General features: G+C 38.1%; 3 protein-coding genes across 3 annotated transcripts in view; all 3 read left to right on the forward strand.

Moving 5' to 3' along the window:
* Positions 1 to 4,611, forward strand: part of LOC311264694 (deoxynucleoside triphosphate triphosphohydrolase SAMHD1-like) — a gene marked incomplete at its 5' end in the record, with an annotated part of 43,505 nt that extends 38,894 nt beyond the window's left edge. The window contains 10 exons of the mRNA XM_084365781.1: positions 185 to 331; positions 424 to 524; positions 714 to 822; positions 910 to 1,001; positions 1,112 to 1,227; positions 2,417 to 2,544; positions 3,514 to 3,591; positions 3,734 to 3,838; positions 3,977 to 4,099; positions 4,400 to 4,611. Of these exons, the coding sequence (XP_084221907.1) occupies positions 185 to 331; positions 424 to 524; positions 714 to 822; positions 910 to 1,001; positions 1,112 to 1,227; positions 2,417 to 2,544; positions 3,514 to 3,591; positions 3,734 to 3,838; positions 3,977 to 4,099; positions 4,400 to 4,450 (1,050 nt within the window). The 3' untranslated portion in view covers positions 4,451 to 4,611. The remainder of the gene's footprint in view (positions 1 to 184; positions 332 to 423; positions 525 to 713; positions 823 to 909; positions 1,002 to 1,111; positions 1,228 to 2,416; positions 2,545 to 3,513; positions 3,592 to 3,733; positions 3,839 to 3,976; positions 4,100 to 4,399) is intronic.
* The window catches only part of LOC311264756 (deoxynucleoside triphosphate triphosphohydrolase SAMHD1-like), a gene marked incomplete at its 5' end in the record, with an annotated part of 62,664 nt that extends 45,372 nt beyond the window's left edge, over positions 1 to 17,292 (forward strand). The window contains 3 exons of the mRNA XM_084365846.1: positions 15,707 to 15,811; positions 15,952 to 16,077; positions 16,390 to 17,292. Coding sequence (XP_084221972.1) covers positions 15,707 to 15,811; positions 15,952 to 16,077; positions 16,390 to 16,440 — 282 coding nt within the window. The 3' untranslated portion in view covers positions 16,441 to 17,292. The remainder of the gene's footprint in view (positions 1 to 15,706; positions 15,812 to 15,951; positions 16,078 to 16,389) is intronic.
* Positions 8,194 to 13,610, forward strand: LOC311264696 (deoxynucleoside triphosphate triphosphohydrolase SAMHD1-like; the record flags this gene model as incomplete). Its single annotated transcript, XM_084365783.1, has 10 exons — positions 8,194 to 8,211; positions 9,039 to 9,199; positions 9,781 to 9,938; positions 11,244 to 11,335; positions 11,710 to 11,841; positions 11,937 to 12,037; positions 12,232 to 12,388; positions 12,476 to 12,567; positions 12,728 to 12,843; positions 13,468 to 13,610. 10 exons carry the CDS (start codon positions 8,194 to 8,196, stop codon positions 13,608 to 13,610), a joined length of 1,170 nt encoding a protein of 389 aa, XP_084221909.1.
* Positions 17,293 to 18,686: the final 1,394 nt, after the last annotated feature.

An 18,686-nucleotide genomic window follows, 5' to 3' on the forward strand; every position in this document is an offset into this window, starting at 1 on the left:
CAAACTGGAAGGGCCTGCAGTTCTTCTGAGTACCAGTGTTGTCACTGGTTCTTGGAAGACTGCTGTAAGTTATAGCCACAGATCTGTCATCTGGCAAAAAGGCAAACTACTTGTACAGTGAGTGATTGTTTTTTTGACATTGAATTCTCATCTTAAAATATGAATGAGTCTGTTTCTGTTGCAGCATGAGCAGGCCTCTAAAGACATGTTTGACCACCTGGTGAAAGACAATGACCTGGAGAGGGTGATGGAGGAGAAAGGCCTGGACCTGGTCTTCATCAAGGAAATGATTTACGGACCTCTGGACCCTAAAGCAGCTGAAGACAAGACAGTCAGTCATGCTCATGTGAATTGTGTAAAATCAGTTTCATCATTGCCACAGCAGCCAATATCTAAACCCACTCTTGTGTGTCATCTTCTCAGTGGCCATATAAAGGTCGGTCAGAGGACAAGTCCTTCCTCTATGAAATCGTGTCCAACAAAAGAAACGGCATTGATGTGGACAAGTTTGACTACTTTGCCAGGTGGGACTTGTTGAACAGCTGCTGTAGAACAATTCACTTTATGATATAAAAGGATGAACTACTATGTATTACAATGATAATATTCTCTGGATTATTTTAACAATATGCAGGATTCCTCAGGGTGAATTGATTAGTTCAACATATTGAGCCAAATTTCTTCACATATTTCTTAACTTTGATTAATTTCAGGGACTGCCACCACCTGGGCATGAAGAACAACTTTGACTATCGCCGCTTCTTCCACTTTGCCAGGGTGTTAGAGGTGGACGGCAAGAGGCAGATCTGTGTTAGAGACAAGGTTCAGACATTGTTACTTTTTATCAGATTTTAAACAGCAATCCATTTATCTGATTAGTTGTGACTAAACTATCGGTTATCTTAACAGGAGGCGGGCAATATCTATGACATGTTCCACACAAGGTGCCAACTCCACAAGAGAGCCTACCAACACAATGTGAACAAGATCATAGAGACTATGTGAGTACATACTCTTCCCCTGTTGGTATTTCCTTCATGATTTACTCTCTTGTATGTTACACTGCAACATGTTCTTAAAAGAGATAATGATGCTGGTTATGATTATCCAGGATCACAGACGCTTTTTTAAAAGCAGACGAGCACATCAAGATTGAAGGCTCAGGAGGGGAGATGTTCACTCTCTCCACAGCCATAGATGATATGAAGGCCTACACCAAGCTGACAGGTCTGTAGATACCACTGTGGTCTTTGACCACCAAAATCTAATCAGTTCAACCTCAACTCAAAGTAGACAAAGCTCAAAGTTTATGTCAAATTTGAAGAAATTCCCTCAAGGCGTTGTTGTAATAGCACATTCACAAGAATGGTACTGACAACCTGAAAACATAATGCCTCCGGCCTCGGCTATCGCCGGCACAGAGGCATAAAAATGTCAGACTTTTGTGCTGAAAATTTCAAAACCAATCGCCAGAGAATAACCTTTACCATGTGACAAGTTGTTTTACAATATATTAATGTTAAAACATGTTGAATTTGATATATTACAGATGATCCTTCTTGTAAGCTAACGTAAGTGGTTAAGTGACTGTCTTGATATGTTAGATAAAGAACAAAAGGTTAACTTTTTTATTAAAGTAATATACCAGTAAGGTGCTGAAAATTGTATTTATCAATCACTATCAATCTTTTGATACATTTAAGAGATCAGAGCTGAATTTGTCATTTATTTCACTTGTACAATATTGTTAGATTTAGTGAAGAGAACATGTAATTATCACAAGTCTGCACAAACCTGCTAATACACTGACTATATATTTCTGTACTTATTGTGTGACACAAAATGTAAATCATTTATTTAAAAATGTTATTTCCAAAATTGAGGCAATTTTACATGAATAGATACAATAAAGGTAATTACGGAGGATTTGTTGATTGTAAATATTATATCATAGACGATCTGCCTGAAAACCAGTTGAACATTCAGCAAGCTTTGTTAATCGTGGCTAGACTTCCAGCCTAGAAATTTCTCTGAAGTCTCCGAAGTATTTAAATACTTTGGAGACATGGCTTCTGATATGGCAGCCGCTTTGCCACATCACTCTTGTGAACAAGAGCAGTTTATTATTATGGGTAGTGTTGATCATGTGATCATGCACATCAACTGACACCAGATCCTGTAAATTAGATAGTTGTAATCAGTGATGAACATCAAAATACAGGATTGAGCCAGCTTTTATCAAGGATGTTTAAATAATATTAATTATATTATTATTATTATTATTATTATTATTATTATTATTTAAGTATGAATTTTTAAGTAATTTTATCACATAGTCAAATTATTTATTAATTCCCTTGTACCCTTGTCAAACTCAAACTCACCTTTCTTCAACTCTGTTACTGTTTGTCCTTAGATCATGTGTTTGAGGAAATACTCTTCTCTTCCTCCAAAGAACTGGAGGATGCTAAGCAGATTCTGGAGAGGATCATCTCTCGAGACATCTACAGGTTTCTGGGGGAAATGCCGACTAATACACCCGAGGTGCGTAGCTAATGTTTCTGTGTGGCCTTGTTGCCTTACACATCTGTTTGAAATATTAACTAGTTCACTGTTACAACAGAGCTGGATGTAAAACTCTTTTTGTTCTTGTTAAGTACACATTGCTTGTTTCTGTCGTCTCGATCATTTTACACACCTTGTATAGGTATTTTGCCTAGATTTCAGGTCGACCACAGCAAATTCCAGGGTCATTACTAGAAATTGAATTCAGATGATGTGATAGCAAAATCATAGGCTACAACTACACTAAGCTGGGGCATTTTTAAACCAGATTGTTAATATGTGAACACAATGCCCACACATGAGTTTCCAGGCCATTTTTAGCCCATTGAACCCCCTTTCAGTCCCCTCCTAGTCCCTCTGACGACCTGTTTTAATGCAGCCAAATTCACAATACAGTTGTAGTCCTTTACATATTTTTCTGTCACTTAAACATAGCTCATAGATACTACACAGATGTCTTTCAAGAGGAGGTAGATTGGGACTGGTGGTTTGATCCCTGATTCCTCCTGTTCATTGTCGTTGTGTCCTTGTTTCAGGACACTGAAACTAAAATTGCTCCTGATAGGCAGGCCAGCGCCTTGCATGGCTGCCATAAATGTGTGTGTCTGTGTGTGTGTGTGTGTGTGTGTGTGTGTGTGTGTGTGTGTGTGTGTGAATGAGTGAATAGTTAAGCACTTTGTCCGCTAAGGTTGAAAAGTGGAGTTTAATTGCGGCCCATTTACATTTTAATGTGAAATGTAGGCTACATGTTACTCCCAAACTGCGCAGGGTTACATCATCATTTTTCAAAAGCTCCATTTTCTTCAAACATAAGAAGGGAAAATGGACTTGCACACTTCAAACTTCATTTTGGGGTGAGAAAAACACTGTTTTCGTGTGGACAGAGAGCCAAAACCAAGAAACAAAGATATTCCTCCTGTTTCTTACCCTTTCACCTCCCTCCCTAAGGATGTGAGAAATGCTTGGAAGGAGGAATTGAAGAAACCGCTCACTGATGGATTGAGACCAGAGGACTTTGTAGATTTGGTATGTTTTTCGTCTAATTACTTTAACTTAAAATCTTGATCTTGATGATTCATTTAATTTGTCAGATGCCCTCTGTTACGGCAAAATTCACTTGAATATATTGAATATAAAAAACAACTTCTAGCTCACCTTTGTAATTTAGGTCATTACTGTGGACTATGGGATGAAAGACAAGAACCCTGTGGATCATCTGAACTTCTACAGCAAGGAGAACCCAGACGAGGCAGGCCCGCTCCCCAGAGAGAAGGTCAGAACTAAAGCAATGATGACAATATTTCATCTTAGTCTTCCCTTGCATGAGCTGTTTGTCCCCTGTGTGTTGTTATTCATAGGGCAGCTTCTGGTATGTTATTATTCACAACTTTATGCTGCTTTCGCTTTTAAGGTGTCCCAACTTCTCCCAACAAACTTTTCTGAGATGATAATCAGGTTTTACTGCAAGAAGACTGATGAAACAAGTGTGAGCGCTGCCAAGAAACACTTCGAGCAGTGGAAGAAAAATCGAGAGGTAACAATTAGATCTGAAAACTATTTCCATCAATTGATCTACTGATTCTTTTCTACATTAATTAACTAATAGAGCTATCTTATACAGATGAAAAACATCTTAAAGCCCAATGTGGCATATTGAAGTATCTTGTTTTTTTCTGGCAAACAATCCACCAACTCAAAACTATCCGTCACGTGAGACAAAGACAAGTAGCAGATCCTCACAAATCATAAGCTGGATCGAGGTATCATTTGGCATTTTTCCTTTTGACGCTGCACTGCTCTTGTTAATGCTGATGCTTTCTTTACCTGCCTGCAGGACAAAGACGATGGACCAGCAGAGAACAGCCCTGAGGTAACAACCAATTAATCTGAAGTTTGGAAGATGAAGATCCAAAACTGAAGAAAGAAACCAGAAACTCCCTGGTACTCATTTATTCGTTATTTGTCATGATTAGAAATTATTAAAATGCTGTATATGGTGAGTATGTGACACCATTTTTCTCTTAAAAAAACAATGATGCATGTAAATGAGTATCAATGAGGATGCATTGATGCACATTCAGGGCATGTACTTAGGCCTGTTCAATATTATTCACATATTTTCGTTTTAGTTTGATCATTTTGAAATCAGTCACATTTTAGACTCCTTTCTCCATCTGCAGCTGTAAGTGCCTCATTTAAGACTGAATCCCTGTTTAATACCATGTTAGTACCAAATACATTACATTCTGTCATTATGTTGTGTAAAATCAATCATGATTACTTAAAATGTCTTTGTGTAAAACTGAATACTGAATGTTTTACAGCAGGGTTTTATTCAGCCATCAGTCACATTTATGCTTCTTTGTGTATTCTTCATGATCAGGTAAAGATGTAGAGCACTGCGTAAAGCACATTTGCAATGGAGTAGGTCATTTAAAGTAGACATTTACTTCTTGATTATGAGTTTCAGATGTTTAGTGGTGTTTGGTTTTGATGTTAATCATGTTAATCAATATGGAAATCTGATAACATCATGTTTTTACTTTGAGTGATGTTTGATTGAAGTTAATTCTTGGTGGCGGTTGTGGTTATTTTACTCTTTTTTGCACTTTGTATTTTATCTATCAATATGAAATACATATTTAATAATCTAACATGCTATACAACTCAATTTGCTTTCTTTGATGTAACCACCTGTATGAATGTGGTTAAGACAGAATTGTGAAGAATAAAGGGAAACCTACCAGAGGTTATTATAACCTTTCAACTGTATCCCTATTGAGATGGGTTAATAACAGATTGTGCATTTTTTCTGTGAAATAAAGCTCTTTTCCCTCTTTGTTGTGTGTCCTCTTGCAGTTCAACTTGACTAACATTAGATAAAATCATATACTCATGGAGAATGGAGATGCTATATAACTATAACAACAATTGAATTTGAGTTTTTATGATGCAATGTATTTATAGCAGATGATATGGAACCCCCAAGGTCACAAAGATTATTTTTCTAATCCTATGGCCATGCAAGAAATGTTAGAACTCATATGAATTAAGAAAAGAATATGACTTAGATTATGTAATTATTTCAGAACACATAATTTAATTAAGCTCAAATCAAACACTTTGAGTGTAAGTGCAGTGGCTCCATGAGAAACATGTACATTAAGTGAAATAAATCTCATAATATGGCTCATGAATAACAAAATGTGCGCAAGGTTTGCAATATTTGCTCAAAGTAAATATGATTTTTAATATTTTAACTGAAACATTAAATCACAAAATGCATCTTAAAAGGAGGGACAAGTGAGTACGCGTCTCCGTGTTCGGCATGATGACGTTTAATGTCCGCGACAACTTCTGTAGCCTCATTTAGCCACAAATCAAACACCATTTTTAAGACATGTAAGCTTAAAATTCAAGTGTGGGACATTTAATGATTTATTTTATGCTGAGGAACAAAACGTGTAAATATGTTAAGCCTGTGGTGACCAAAGACTCTATTTCAGGCATTTAGCTGAAAACCTGTTGACTTTGAGACAAGGGAACCGGATGTGCAAAATTGCATACTGATTTCCAGGTTCTAGGACTCATGACTACAGCACTCCATAGCATCTAAATATTGCTTTTTTTGAGGACAAAATGTTTCAACCCTTTCCATCAACACTTTGGACGGTGTTTCTATGATAACCATAAATGCCTGGGAATTTGGCTGAACATAAGTTTAATTTTTAAAAAACATCTTGAAAGCCCCACAAGGAAATCAAAATTCATACAAAATTCAAATTCATGCTGAAGTCCTGTTTTTCTATGGCATCAGGAAAGAGCTTAGTTGCTGGTCCTCCTTATAAAATCCAAATCCCTTCCAAACTTTTGATTTTAGATTTGACAGTGTATTGTAAATTTTGTTGGCTTTGTTGGACCTGTTGCTTTTGTTTTTACCTGGCAGGCAATGTTCCACTAATGTTACTGTGATGCACGTCACAAGAGTCTCGCACTGACATTTGGACTTTTACAAGAGTTTGAAGATGCTATGAGGAAGTAGCATCATAGCAGCCTCACTCAACTAATTCATAACTTTATAACTGGGCCATTGACCAGAGTACAGTACATTTAGATCGACTCAGAGGTCTGCATATCGGTGTAGGCGTATCTTTAACTTTGAAACCAATTTCTGATTCATATCACTTAATTGTTACACCCCTACTGTCCACCTTATCCAGTTTGACCCCCTGTATCACTCAGCCCTTATGTATGTGACTAATTCTAGCTTTAGGACCTATCACTGTACCTTACGCAGCATGGTGGGAGAGTCATACCTCACTTTGCATAGACTACAACACTGGTACATCTTAATCTTCAAGATTATTTTAGCCGAATTTTTCTCGTTGCAAAATGTTTCCGATCTCAAGTCGAACAAATTGCTTCAGTTCAAAGTGCCTAACTTATATGTCAGATTGGCAAATCAAGCCTGTCCTACTACGGCCCTTAGTGCTGAAATGATCTACAGGCCCAACTCTTGATCTTATCATGAATTTAAATGCAGAATATTTAAAGTGGTCACTGCCAGCTGCAACGTCTTCATACATGCCTTAATATTGTTGCCTTGTCTGCGATTTAGACCCTGGCTTGGTTAGGTCTCACTTGTAAAAGAGACTTCCTCATTAAATGAACGATACAGTATATAGTACAATCAATCAAAACCCCTTGATTTAAGCCATTTCTTTTTTTCTCTCATATCTGACTGAGAAGCAGGCAGCATGGTGACAGCAAACCCCAAAAGGGCAAAGAGTTTTTTTATTTTCAAATCTGAAATAAATTTTACCTCACCTGGAAAGTTGAGTTTTCCTTTAACAAGCAAGTTTGTTTTTCATTCAGCGTTATTAACCAAAAAACATTTTGTGCATCCCTGAGGTCTAACAAACATGTTGAATACCTTTCTTTCCTTATAAAACATTTGCATTTTTTTAATATTTCAAATCCTGATTTGTTTACATACAGTGTTTGCTAGTATTCAGACTTCTTCTTCCCTGCCATTGCCTGCACAATCTTTGAATTATTGACCCACAAAGATCTGTGAAAAACTGTGAAACCATTGGCAGGAATTTGTAGCACACCATCCACATTCTCGCGCGCATCCTTGTGCATGATTAAAATGAAAAATACCCAATGACTGTTATATTAGCAAGCATCATCTCAATTTTTGAGCTGTTTGAGGTTTTGCTAAAATTGAAACCTATTTTTTATACTGTTGGGTGGATACCTTTATAACAACGTGTCAAATTTTACAAGCCAATCATCTGTTTAGTATGTAAAATATGACAATAAAGTGTCAGGTGATTATAGCTCTCAGATTGATGTGGTTACAGTAAGTTGTGTTTTCAGTTTTGATTTACTGCAATGTTTTTGTCGTCTAATCAATCACAAGACATCCATTATGACGGCAGTGACAAATCTGATAGGTGTGATGAGATATAAAAGCCAGGTACTGTTCCAACCCCCAGCTGTTCAAACATGTTATATTATTGATCGTGTGGCTATCCTGATATATCTGCTGCTTGTTGGACCAACATAGAAAGTGTTGGTTAGCCGTAGATACACTTTTGGACAGCTACAAAACGCTAAAAGACCATGGCAAACCAAGGAAAGGTAATATATCAACACATCACACTTCATTTTCAGTCCTAGACAACTATAGTCATTTTTACTGTATTTGTATTAAGATTGTGAACGTCTGTTGTCAATTGTTGAGTCCAAAGTCAATCTACAGCTGAAGGTGTCGGAGCCTATTGATTCTTTGTATTAATTATTTGGAAAATGGTATATGGTAATGGTATAAAATAATGCTAATGATAAGGATGACTATTCAGGATATATATTGTACATTAACTATTATTTATTATGATCGTTTTGCTGCTCAGGTCCCTCCTCCTAGTCAGGCCATCGTCCTCCTGTGATTAGGGAGAGACGACAGCCGGTTTGTTTTTTGTGTTGAAGAAGTGAGGAGTGAAACAGTTTATCAACCACTAAATTACGTTTTTTATTTGCTCATTGTCTGAAGTCAACCCAGAGAATATTTCTGTTTATGTAAATAAATTCAAAAAAACTGGAAACATCTCTGTGAGTGCTTATTATTTAGTGAGTCGTGGACCTCGTCCTCAGAAACTAATCTGAAGTTTTTTGACCTTTTCTGAATGCAAGAGTAGCCATAACAGAAGGTGATGAAAACACTGAAGATGAGGTAGATTGCAGTATGAAAAACTAGTTCACAAAATACTCCACCACATACATGTTTTTAATTGTATCTATTGATTTTATTCCTCTGTAGCTGTGGCTTCATGTTTTAATACAAAAGGGCCTCATTCAAGAAAATGTTTAAATTCTTATCCTTTTGCAAGCTCACAGAGCCCTCAAGAGATTAGAGCTGGTTGTACTGGTACTCTTTTGAGTAATATTTTCAGACTGTGTCCGGCCAGGTGTTCAATGATCCCGTCCACGGGCATTTGGAGTTACACCCACTTCTCGTCAAAATCATCGACACGCCACAGTTCCAGAGACTTCGATTCATCAAGCAGCTTGGCGGGGCCTACTTTGTTTACCCTGGAGCATCCCACAACCGCTTCGAACACTCCATTGGGTATGTCTGGATTTTTTCAGATACACGGACGCTGTTCTTGTACCCTAAGATACTCAATCCTAATGACAGGTAATCAACAATGACATGAACAAGGAATGACATTAAAGGTAACATTGCATACCTTAGTGCAGGTATACAAGTCCATATTTTCTGTTTTGCAATACGATACAGTACGATAACTGAGTAATGAGTTTGTGATGAAAATGTTGTACTTCATGTAGAGATATGCAAATTGAATCTTACACAGCCATATTCAAAGTAGCTGTTTAACGTGAACTGTGACCTTGTTTTATGACTTGTTTTATGTTGTTTTATGACTTGTTTTATAATGTTTTATGACCCATGTAAGGTATTGAGTAATCACTGAAGGTTAACACTCCCTTCTCTGTGAATTATTTCTTTAAGTGCAGGAGGGAATAAATTAGTAGCTGTCAGAGTGAAAACACACCCACAGAGACAGATAAATACCAAGATTCCCTCCTCAGAAACTTTGAGCTGACTCCGATCTCCTTCCTCCAGTTCTAAATTATCGCAGAATTATTTTAACAGGGTTGGGGTTTTTTCATTGTTTTGCTGTAAAGGGTGGCACACTTGGCAGGAGAGTTTGTACGAACTCTGAGAACACGGCAGCCGGAGCTCTTTTACGATCACAAAGACCCTTGTCGCAACTCTCGGGATCTCCAGATCACTGATGAAGACATCCTTTGTGTGCAGATTGCTGGTCTCTGCCATGACCTGGGTGAGTAATACATGACTTTTTCACTATTACAAGTACAAGGTTTTAAGTGGTAATTGCTGGTTGTGATTAAGAGTAAAAATGACAGATGGACAGTATTTAACAAATTGTCAATAAAAGCTGGTGTTGATCTAATGTACAGTGTTACAGCAAGTATTAACAATTAAAGGCTGGCCCCTAAATGAAGAATGAATGAAGAAAAGACATTTGTGCAGTGTTTCACATGAAAATGTATTTTTCTTTTAACCTGTTCTAATTTTAAAACTCAAAGGTTCCTGCAGATATTTCAGATTAAATGCCTTACAGGAAAGAAGAGGAAAGGTATGGGGAGGCCGTTAATGGGAAACATTTGCAGTCTTGAATTTCATTGAGATCAGCTTAACATAAAAAGAAAGAATGGTGAAGCGGAAAGTTTTGGTTAAGCTCAAAAGAACTATGGGCAACAGTGTTTGTAGCTCTTCCAAACCGTCATGCTGAAGGGTGAGATTGAAAAAACAGTCTTCAGAGAGAGAGGAGTGATGTGATAATTGTTTAAATATACAATAATGTCACTTTTTCCAGTCTCTCCTGTAAGGCATTCATGGTGCAGCACTCGCTGTACACACAAAAAATGACCGCTCATTCACTCATAAAATGACACCCAATGGTTTCCTCTATAGTGAGAGGTAAATCAAAATTCAGTTCTTCAGTCAGTTCTTTTTTTAAAAGACCCGTAGAGAATCTACTGGTATGTTGATGCACTGATGAAAGTGATTCGTCACGTCATCTTGAGTTTATCATATTCATCGAACAGATAAACATGGTTGTAATGTTGAACTGATATTTACAGCAAAAAATAATAACAACAAATGGAGAACAAGTCCCAAAACAGTTAATTTATAAAAACATGATTATATGCAATTATTAAATTGGGGGAGAGTAAAGGCCTGTCTCTAAAACTTGCCCCATTTCATATAAAAACAGGCCTGATAAGTTCATGGTTAATGGCAGCACTACAGCACTTGTCACATTCACCCATTCACTCATATCGATACACTATTCTGCACCTTGCATGGCCAACAAGAAGCAACACAGCACTTCATATCCAAAAAGCCTCAAGATATTTTTATGCTCAGCCATTTACACACCGATGGAAAAGCCACCAGGGGCAATTTGGGGTTCAGTACCATAAGTAACATGCACCTGGGAGATCAGGGGATCAAATCACCAACCATCATACCTGCTCTACCTCCTGAGTCACGGCTACTCACTTTACAATTCACACACGAGAATTATTAGGTTATCTTATATCTATTTCTCTATATCTAGGACATGGGCCCTTTTCCCATCTGTTTGAAAAGTTCATCGAGAAAAAACGTCAAGAAAAGAAGTCGGATCCAGGCCGTGATGAAAAGTGGAAGGTAAGTTTTCCATGATGTATGACAAAAGAACCTATCAGAAAACTAAGTACAGAGAAATTGATTTGAGGAAAAGATTTGTTTTTGTGCAAGCATGTTAGGAAAAGAGCCATCGCAGAACTGGCCTATGAGCTTCAGCTCAGGGGCCCCTGGGGGTACTAATCTAGTCGTGCTTGCTTGAAAATACTGTGATCTACAAAAGGGGGGCACTGCAGAAATGTTTGGGAACCACTGCTGTAAGTTATAGCCACAGATCTGTCATCTGGCAAAAATGACAGATTCTGTCACGTTTTAGCAAACTACTTGTACAGTGAGTGATTGTTTGTTTAACACTGAATTCTCATGTTAATATATGAATGCATCTGTTTCTGTTGCAGCATGAGCAGGCCTCTAAAGACATGTTTGACTACCTGGTGGAAGACAATAAACTGAAGGCGGAGATGGAGAAGAAAGGCCTGGACCTGGTCTTCATCAAAGAAATGATGAACCCTAAAAAGAAGATAACTCCAGTCAGTCATGCTCAAGTGAAGTGTGTTAAATCATCAGTATCATCATTGCCACAGCAGCCAATATCTAAATCCACTCTTGTGTGTCATCTTCTCAGTGGCCATATAAAGGTCGGTCAAAGGACAAATCCTTCCTCTATGAAATCGTGTCCAACAAAAGAAATGGCATTGATGTGGACAAGTTTGACTACTTTGCCAGGTGGGACTTGTTGAACAGCTGCTGTAGAACAATTCACTTTTTGATATAGAAGGATGAACCACTATGTATTACAATGACAATATTCTCTGGATTATTTTAACAATATGCAGGATTCCTCAGGGTGAATTGATTAGTTATTAGTTACATATTAAGCCAAATTTCTTCACATATTTCTTAACTTTGATTGATTTTAGGGACTTCCATCACCTGGGCATGAAGAACAACTTTGACCATCGCCGCTTCTTCCACTTTGCCAGGGTGTGTGAGGTGAAAGTCAAGGTGGAAGTCGAGGTGAATGGCAAGGTGAAAGGCGAGAAGAAAGTCGAGAAGCAGATCTGTGTTAGAGACAAGGTTCAGACATTGTTGCTTTTTGTCAGATTTTAAACTGCAATCCATTTATCTGATTAGATGTGACTAAACTATTGGTTATCTTAACAGGAAGCGGGCAATATCTATGGCATGTTCAACACGAGGTACTATCTCCACAGGAGAGCCTGCCAACACAAAGTGCACACAAACATAGAGGCTATGTGAGTACATACTCTTCCCATATTGGCACTCCAACAACATCTAGTGTGGTCTGCTGTCTGATGTAGCTTATGTCATTTCCTTTATGATTTACTCTCTTACTGTATGTTACACTGCAACATGTTCTTAAAAGAGATAATGATGTTGGGTATGATTATCCAGGATCACAGACGCTTTTTTAAAAGCAGACGGACACATCAAGATTGAAGGATCACGAGGGAAGATGTTCACTCTCTCCACAGCCATGAAGGATATGGTGGCCTACACCAAGCTGACAGGTCTGTAGATACCACTGTGGTCTTTGACCACCAAAATCTAATCAGTTCATCCTTAACCCAAAGTAGATGTTTATGACAAATTTGAAGAAATTCCCTCAAGGCGTTGTTGTAATAGCACATTCACAAGAATGAGATGGAAAACCTGAAAACATATCACCGGCACAGAGGCACGAAAATGGTTGAAAACCAGTTAAAAAATTCAGCAAGCTTTTGTTATCGTGGCTAAACTTCCAGCCAAGAAATACATGCATTTGGAGGTGTGGCTTCTGATCCAGCAGCTGCTTTGCCACATCACTCTTGTGAAAAAGGGCAGCCAATGAGGTATTTAAGTGTACATACGCAAGAGGTTATTATTGTAGGTAGTTTTGATCATGTGATCATGTGACCATGCACATTAAATGACACCAGATCCTGTAAATTAGATAGTTGTAATCAGTGATAAACATCAAAATGCCAGATTGAGCCAGCCTTTGTCAAGGATGTTTAAATAATATGAATTATTATTATATATTTAAGAACAAATTAAGTCATTTTATCACAAAGTCAAATTACTTATTAATTACCTTGTACCTTTGTCAAACTCAAACTCACCATTCTTCAACTCTGTTACTGTTTGTCCTATAGATCGTGTGTTTGAGGAAATACTCTTCTCTTCCTCCAAAGAACTGGAGGATGCTAAGCAGATTCTGGAGAGGATCATCTCTCGAGACCTCTACAGGTTTCTGGGGGAAATGCAGACTGAGAAACCCGCCGAGGTGCGTATCTAATGTCTCTGTGTGGCCATATTGCCTTACACATCTGTTTGAAATGTTAACTAGTTCACTATTACAACAGAGCTGGATGTGAAACTCTTTTTGTTCTTGTTAAGTGCACATTGCTTGTTTCTGTCGTCTCTATCATTTTACATTGTGCCTGGATTTCATGTAAATCAAGCAAATTCCTATCAGTAGCATTCCTAGTAATTGAATTTAGATGATGTAATAGCACTCTGAGCAAAATCATAGGCTACGTCGACACCAAGCTGGGGCATTTTTAAACCACATTGTTTTTGTGTGAAAACAATTTTACAATTTCCCAAAGTTTCCAGGCCATTTTCAGCCCATTGAACCCCCTTCCAGTCCCCTCCTAGTCCCTGTGACGACCTGTTTTAATTTAGCCAAATTCACAATACAGTTGTAGTCCTTTAACATATTTTTCTATCACTTAATTATAGCTCATATACACATACGTGTTTCAGGAGGAGGTAGATTGGGACTGGTGGTTTGATCCCTGATTCCTCCTGTTCATTGTCGTTGTGTACTTGAGCAGGACACTGAACCTAAAATTGCTCCTGATAGGCAGGCCAGCGCCTTGCATGGCTGCCATGAATGTGTGAGTAGCCCTTTTCACACAGAGATTCTGCATTATCTCCACAGAGGGGGTTCGCAAATTCTCCGCCTTTGTTTGTTCACACAGAACCAAGCAGCTCCAGCATAAAGCCGCACCAGTATGTCGATTCATACAGCACTTCAGTGATGTGGATCCAAAAGAGGCGTGACGGTACTCGTCATGATGTTGACGTCTGTGTTTTTTTCAACGTGTTTCCCCCGGTGTCCTCCTGTTAATCTCAACATCTGACTGTTTATAATCATATGGATGCAGTTATAATGTTTTGTGATTGAGATCCTGACCACCATGCATCGTGGAAAGTGACAAAGTTACGTTTTTTGCTCTAATTTACATAATTACATAATCGCCATAAGTAAACAGGACCCTGCCTGACTCACACTCGCGGGAAGGGATGCTGTTTTCTGGGGAAAAGTTCACTGAAGTCTCGGTCGGGAGGGCTGACAGTCGCTGTGTTTTTTTTTCAAAACAGTAACTACAACAACACAATAGTGAAGGAGACACACACATGGTGAGTTAAAGTTTTTTGCCGGGGACAGACACTGTTTTTCGGCCAGAAATGTGACGAAGAGTTGGTAGGACAGACAGGATGACAGACACTTTTACACGTAAAACTGTGGTAGGCTATTTTTTTCCTCATATAAGTTGCCAAAGACACTACCAGTTACTACGTTACTGTTGTTTGGTCCTGTAACGTTGCTTTGTGGGACATTTTTCTTTATTTTGTTGAGTGAAGGATCTGTTTAGTTATCAGACTGAACACCATCAGATCGACACGCCCCCGCTCCGCGCCACCAGCTTATCCATTCACACAGACGCCGTTTTGCCTCTGCTGCGCCTCTGATACTACCTCCAGAGGCGCATCAGAGCCGCAGCGGAATTTCACACAGAGGAGGATGCGGAGAATTGGTGAATTGGCGCAGGATCCCCGCACTCAAAGGGCAGTGTGAATGGGGCTAGTGTGTGAGTGTTTGAATGAGTGAATAGTTAGGCACTTTGTCCGTTAAAGTTGAAAAGTGGAGATTAAGTGCAGCCCATTTACATTTTAATGTGTAATGTAGGCTACATGTTATTCCCAAACTGCGCAGGGTTACATCATCATTTTTCAAAAGCTCCATTTTCTTCAAACATAAGACGGGAAAATGGACTTAAACACTTCAAACTTCATTTTGGGCTGAGAAAAACACTGTTTTCGTGTGGACAGAGAGCCAAAACCAAGAAACAAAGAGATTTCACCTGTTTCTTACCCTTTCACCTCCCTCCCTAAGGTTGTGATCGAAGCTTGGAACAGGGATTTGCTCACTAATGAATTGGAACCAGAGGACTTTGAAGCTTTGGTATGTTTGTAGTCTAATTACTATAACTTCACATCTTGATCTTGATGATTCATTTGATTTGTCAGATGTTCGCCCCTCTGTTGCGGCAAAATTCCTTTGTGAATATAAAAACAAACTTCTAGCTCACCTTTTTCATTTAGGACATTACTCTGGACTATGGGATGAAAGACAAGAACCCTGTGGATAATGTGCGCTTCTACAGCAAGGAGGACCTAGACACGGCATTCAAGCTCCCCAGAGAGAAGGTCAGAACTAAAGCAATGATGACAGAATATTTTATCTAAGTCTTTCCTTGCATGAGCTGTTTGTCCCCCGTGTGTTGTTATTCATAGGGCAGCTTCTGGTATGTTATTTTTTACAACTTTATGCTGCTGTCATTTTTTAGGTTTCCCCACTTCTCCCAACAATCTTTTCAGAGACGATAATCAGGTTTTACTGCAAGAAGACTGATGGAACAAGTGTGACAGCTGCCGAAGACCACTTCAATCGGTGGTACGAGAACAATCGAGAGGTAACAATCAGATCTAAAAACTATTTCCATCAATTAATCCACCGATTCTTTTCTACATTCATTGACTAATAGAGCTATCTTATACAGATGTAAAACATCTTAAAGCCCAAAGTGGCATCTCGAAGTATCTTGTTTTTTTCTGGCAAACAATCCACCAACTCCAAATTATCCATCACATAAGTCAAAGACAAGTAGCACATCCTCACAAGTCATAAGCTGGATCGAGGTGACATTTGGCATTTTTCCTTTTAACGCTGCACTGCTCTTGTTTATACTGTTGCACTTGTCTGTGCTTTCTTTACCTACCTGCAGGACAGAGACAATGGACCAGCAGAGAACAGCCCTGGGGAAACAACCAATTAATCTGAAGTTTGGAAGATGAAGATCCAAAACTGAAGAAAGAAACCAGAAACTCCCTGGTACTCATTTATTCGTTATGATTAGAAATTATTAAAATGCTGTATATGGTGAGTATGTGACACCATTTTTCTCTTAAAAAACAATGATGCATGTAAATGAGTATCAATGAGGAGGCATTAATGCACATTCAGGGCATGTACTTAGGCCTGTTCAATATTATTCACATATCTTTGTTTTAGTTTGATCATTTTAAAATCAGTCACATTTTAGACTCCTTTCTCCATCTGCAGCTGTAAGTGCCTCATTTAAGACTGAATCCCTGTTTAATACCATGTTAGTACCAAATACATTACATTCTGTCATTATGTTGTGAAAAATCAATCATGGTTACTTAAAATGTCTGTGTAAAACTGAATACTGAATGTTTTACAGCAGGGTTTATTCAGCCATCAGTCACATTTATGCTTCTGTGTGTATTCTTCATGATCAGGTAAAGATGTAGAGCACTGCGTAAAGCACATTTGCAATGGAGTAGGTCATTTAAAGTAGACATTTACTTCCTGATTGTGAGTTTCAGATATTTAGTGGTGTTTGGTTTTGATGTTAATCATGTTAATCAATATGGAAATCTGATAACATCATGTTTTGACTTTGAGTGATGTTTGATTAAAGTTAATTCTTGGTGGCGGTTGTGGTTATTTTACTCTTTTTTGCACTTTGTATTTTATCTATCAATATGAAATACATATTTAATAATCTGTCATGCTATACAACTCAATTTGCTTTCTTTGATGTAACCACCTGTATGAATGTGGTTAAGACAGAATTGTGAAGAATAAAGGGAAACCTACCAGAGGTTATTATAGCCTTTCAACTGTATCCCTATTGAGATGGGTTAATAACAGATTGTGCCTGCTCTTTTTGAAATAAAGCTCTTTTTCCTCCTTGTTGTGTGTCCTCTTGTGGTTCAACTTGTCTAACATTAGATAAAATCATATACTCATGGAGAATGGAGATGCTATATAACTATAACAACAGTTGAATTTGAGTTTTTATGGTGCAATGTATTTATGGCAGATGATATGGAACCCCCAAGGTCACAAAGATTATTTTTCTCATCCTATGGCCATGCAAGAAATGTTAGAACTCATATGAATTAAGAAAAGAATGTGACTTAAAATATGTAATGATTTCAGAACACATCTTTAATTAATTAAGCTCATATCAAACACTTTGAATGTATGAAATAAATCTCACAATATGGCTCATGACTAACTTAAAGTGTGAACAAGGTTAGCTATATTTGCTCAAAGTAATTATGTTTCAATATTTTAACTGAATTTTAACTTTAACACATTTTTATTTAATTAAATGTAAATGCAGTGGCTCTGTAATGTGACTTTAATGTCCCCGTCAACTTCTGTAGCTTCACTTAGCCACAAATCAAACACCACACACATAAGCACTTTAAAATTCAAGTGTGGGACATTTACTGATTTATTTTATGCTGAGGAACAAAACGTGTAAATATCTTAAGCCTGTGGTGACCAGAGACTCTATTTCAGGCATTTAGCTGAAAACCTGTTGACTTTGAGAGGAGGGAACTGGATGTGCAAAATTGCATACAGATTTCCAGGTTCTAGGACTCATTACTGCAGCACTCCATAGCATCTAAATATTGCTTTTTTTGAGGACAACCAAGTGAATATTCAAGTGTCAAAAATTCTGACAAAAAATGTTCGAGTTGATCAATTTTAACACGTAACTCATTATTTTAGAGCAAACAATATGAGTTTCATACAAACATAGGCACCTTAGATGCTGTTTCTGGTTTACACTTTACATTTATCTTAAATATCCAGCCTCTACACAAATGGCCAGTGAAATATGTCTTAAAGTTGATGCTACAGGTCGGACTTACCAAGAGGAGGGTTCAGTCCCGTCCAGTGCTCCGGACCACGTGTGTTTACATTACGACCATACCTCAACTGCAGACGCAGATAAGCAGTTTTCAGAGCCCTCACTGAACGGAATCCTGGGTCGTGACGTCATCACTATGTTTGGCTCCACCCTCCGCGCGCCAATCACAAGGGGGCGACCTGCGTCATGTTACATGAAGGTAATAAACCGGAAGTGAGGTGTTTCACTTGTAAAATAAAACAATACAATATGTGCTGAGGTTAATGTTTACTGATGATCCACAATTTACGTTGACAGTGCACGTCACCAAATGTCTTTTTGTTTGTTAA

This window comes from Pagrus pagrus, assembly GCF_965226575.1.
Source record: "Pagrus pagrus genome assembly, chromosome: 11".
NCBI lineage: Eukaryota > Metazoa > Chordata > Actinopteri > Spariformes > Sparidae > Pagrus > Pagrus pagrus.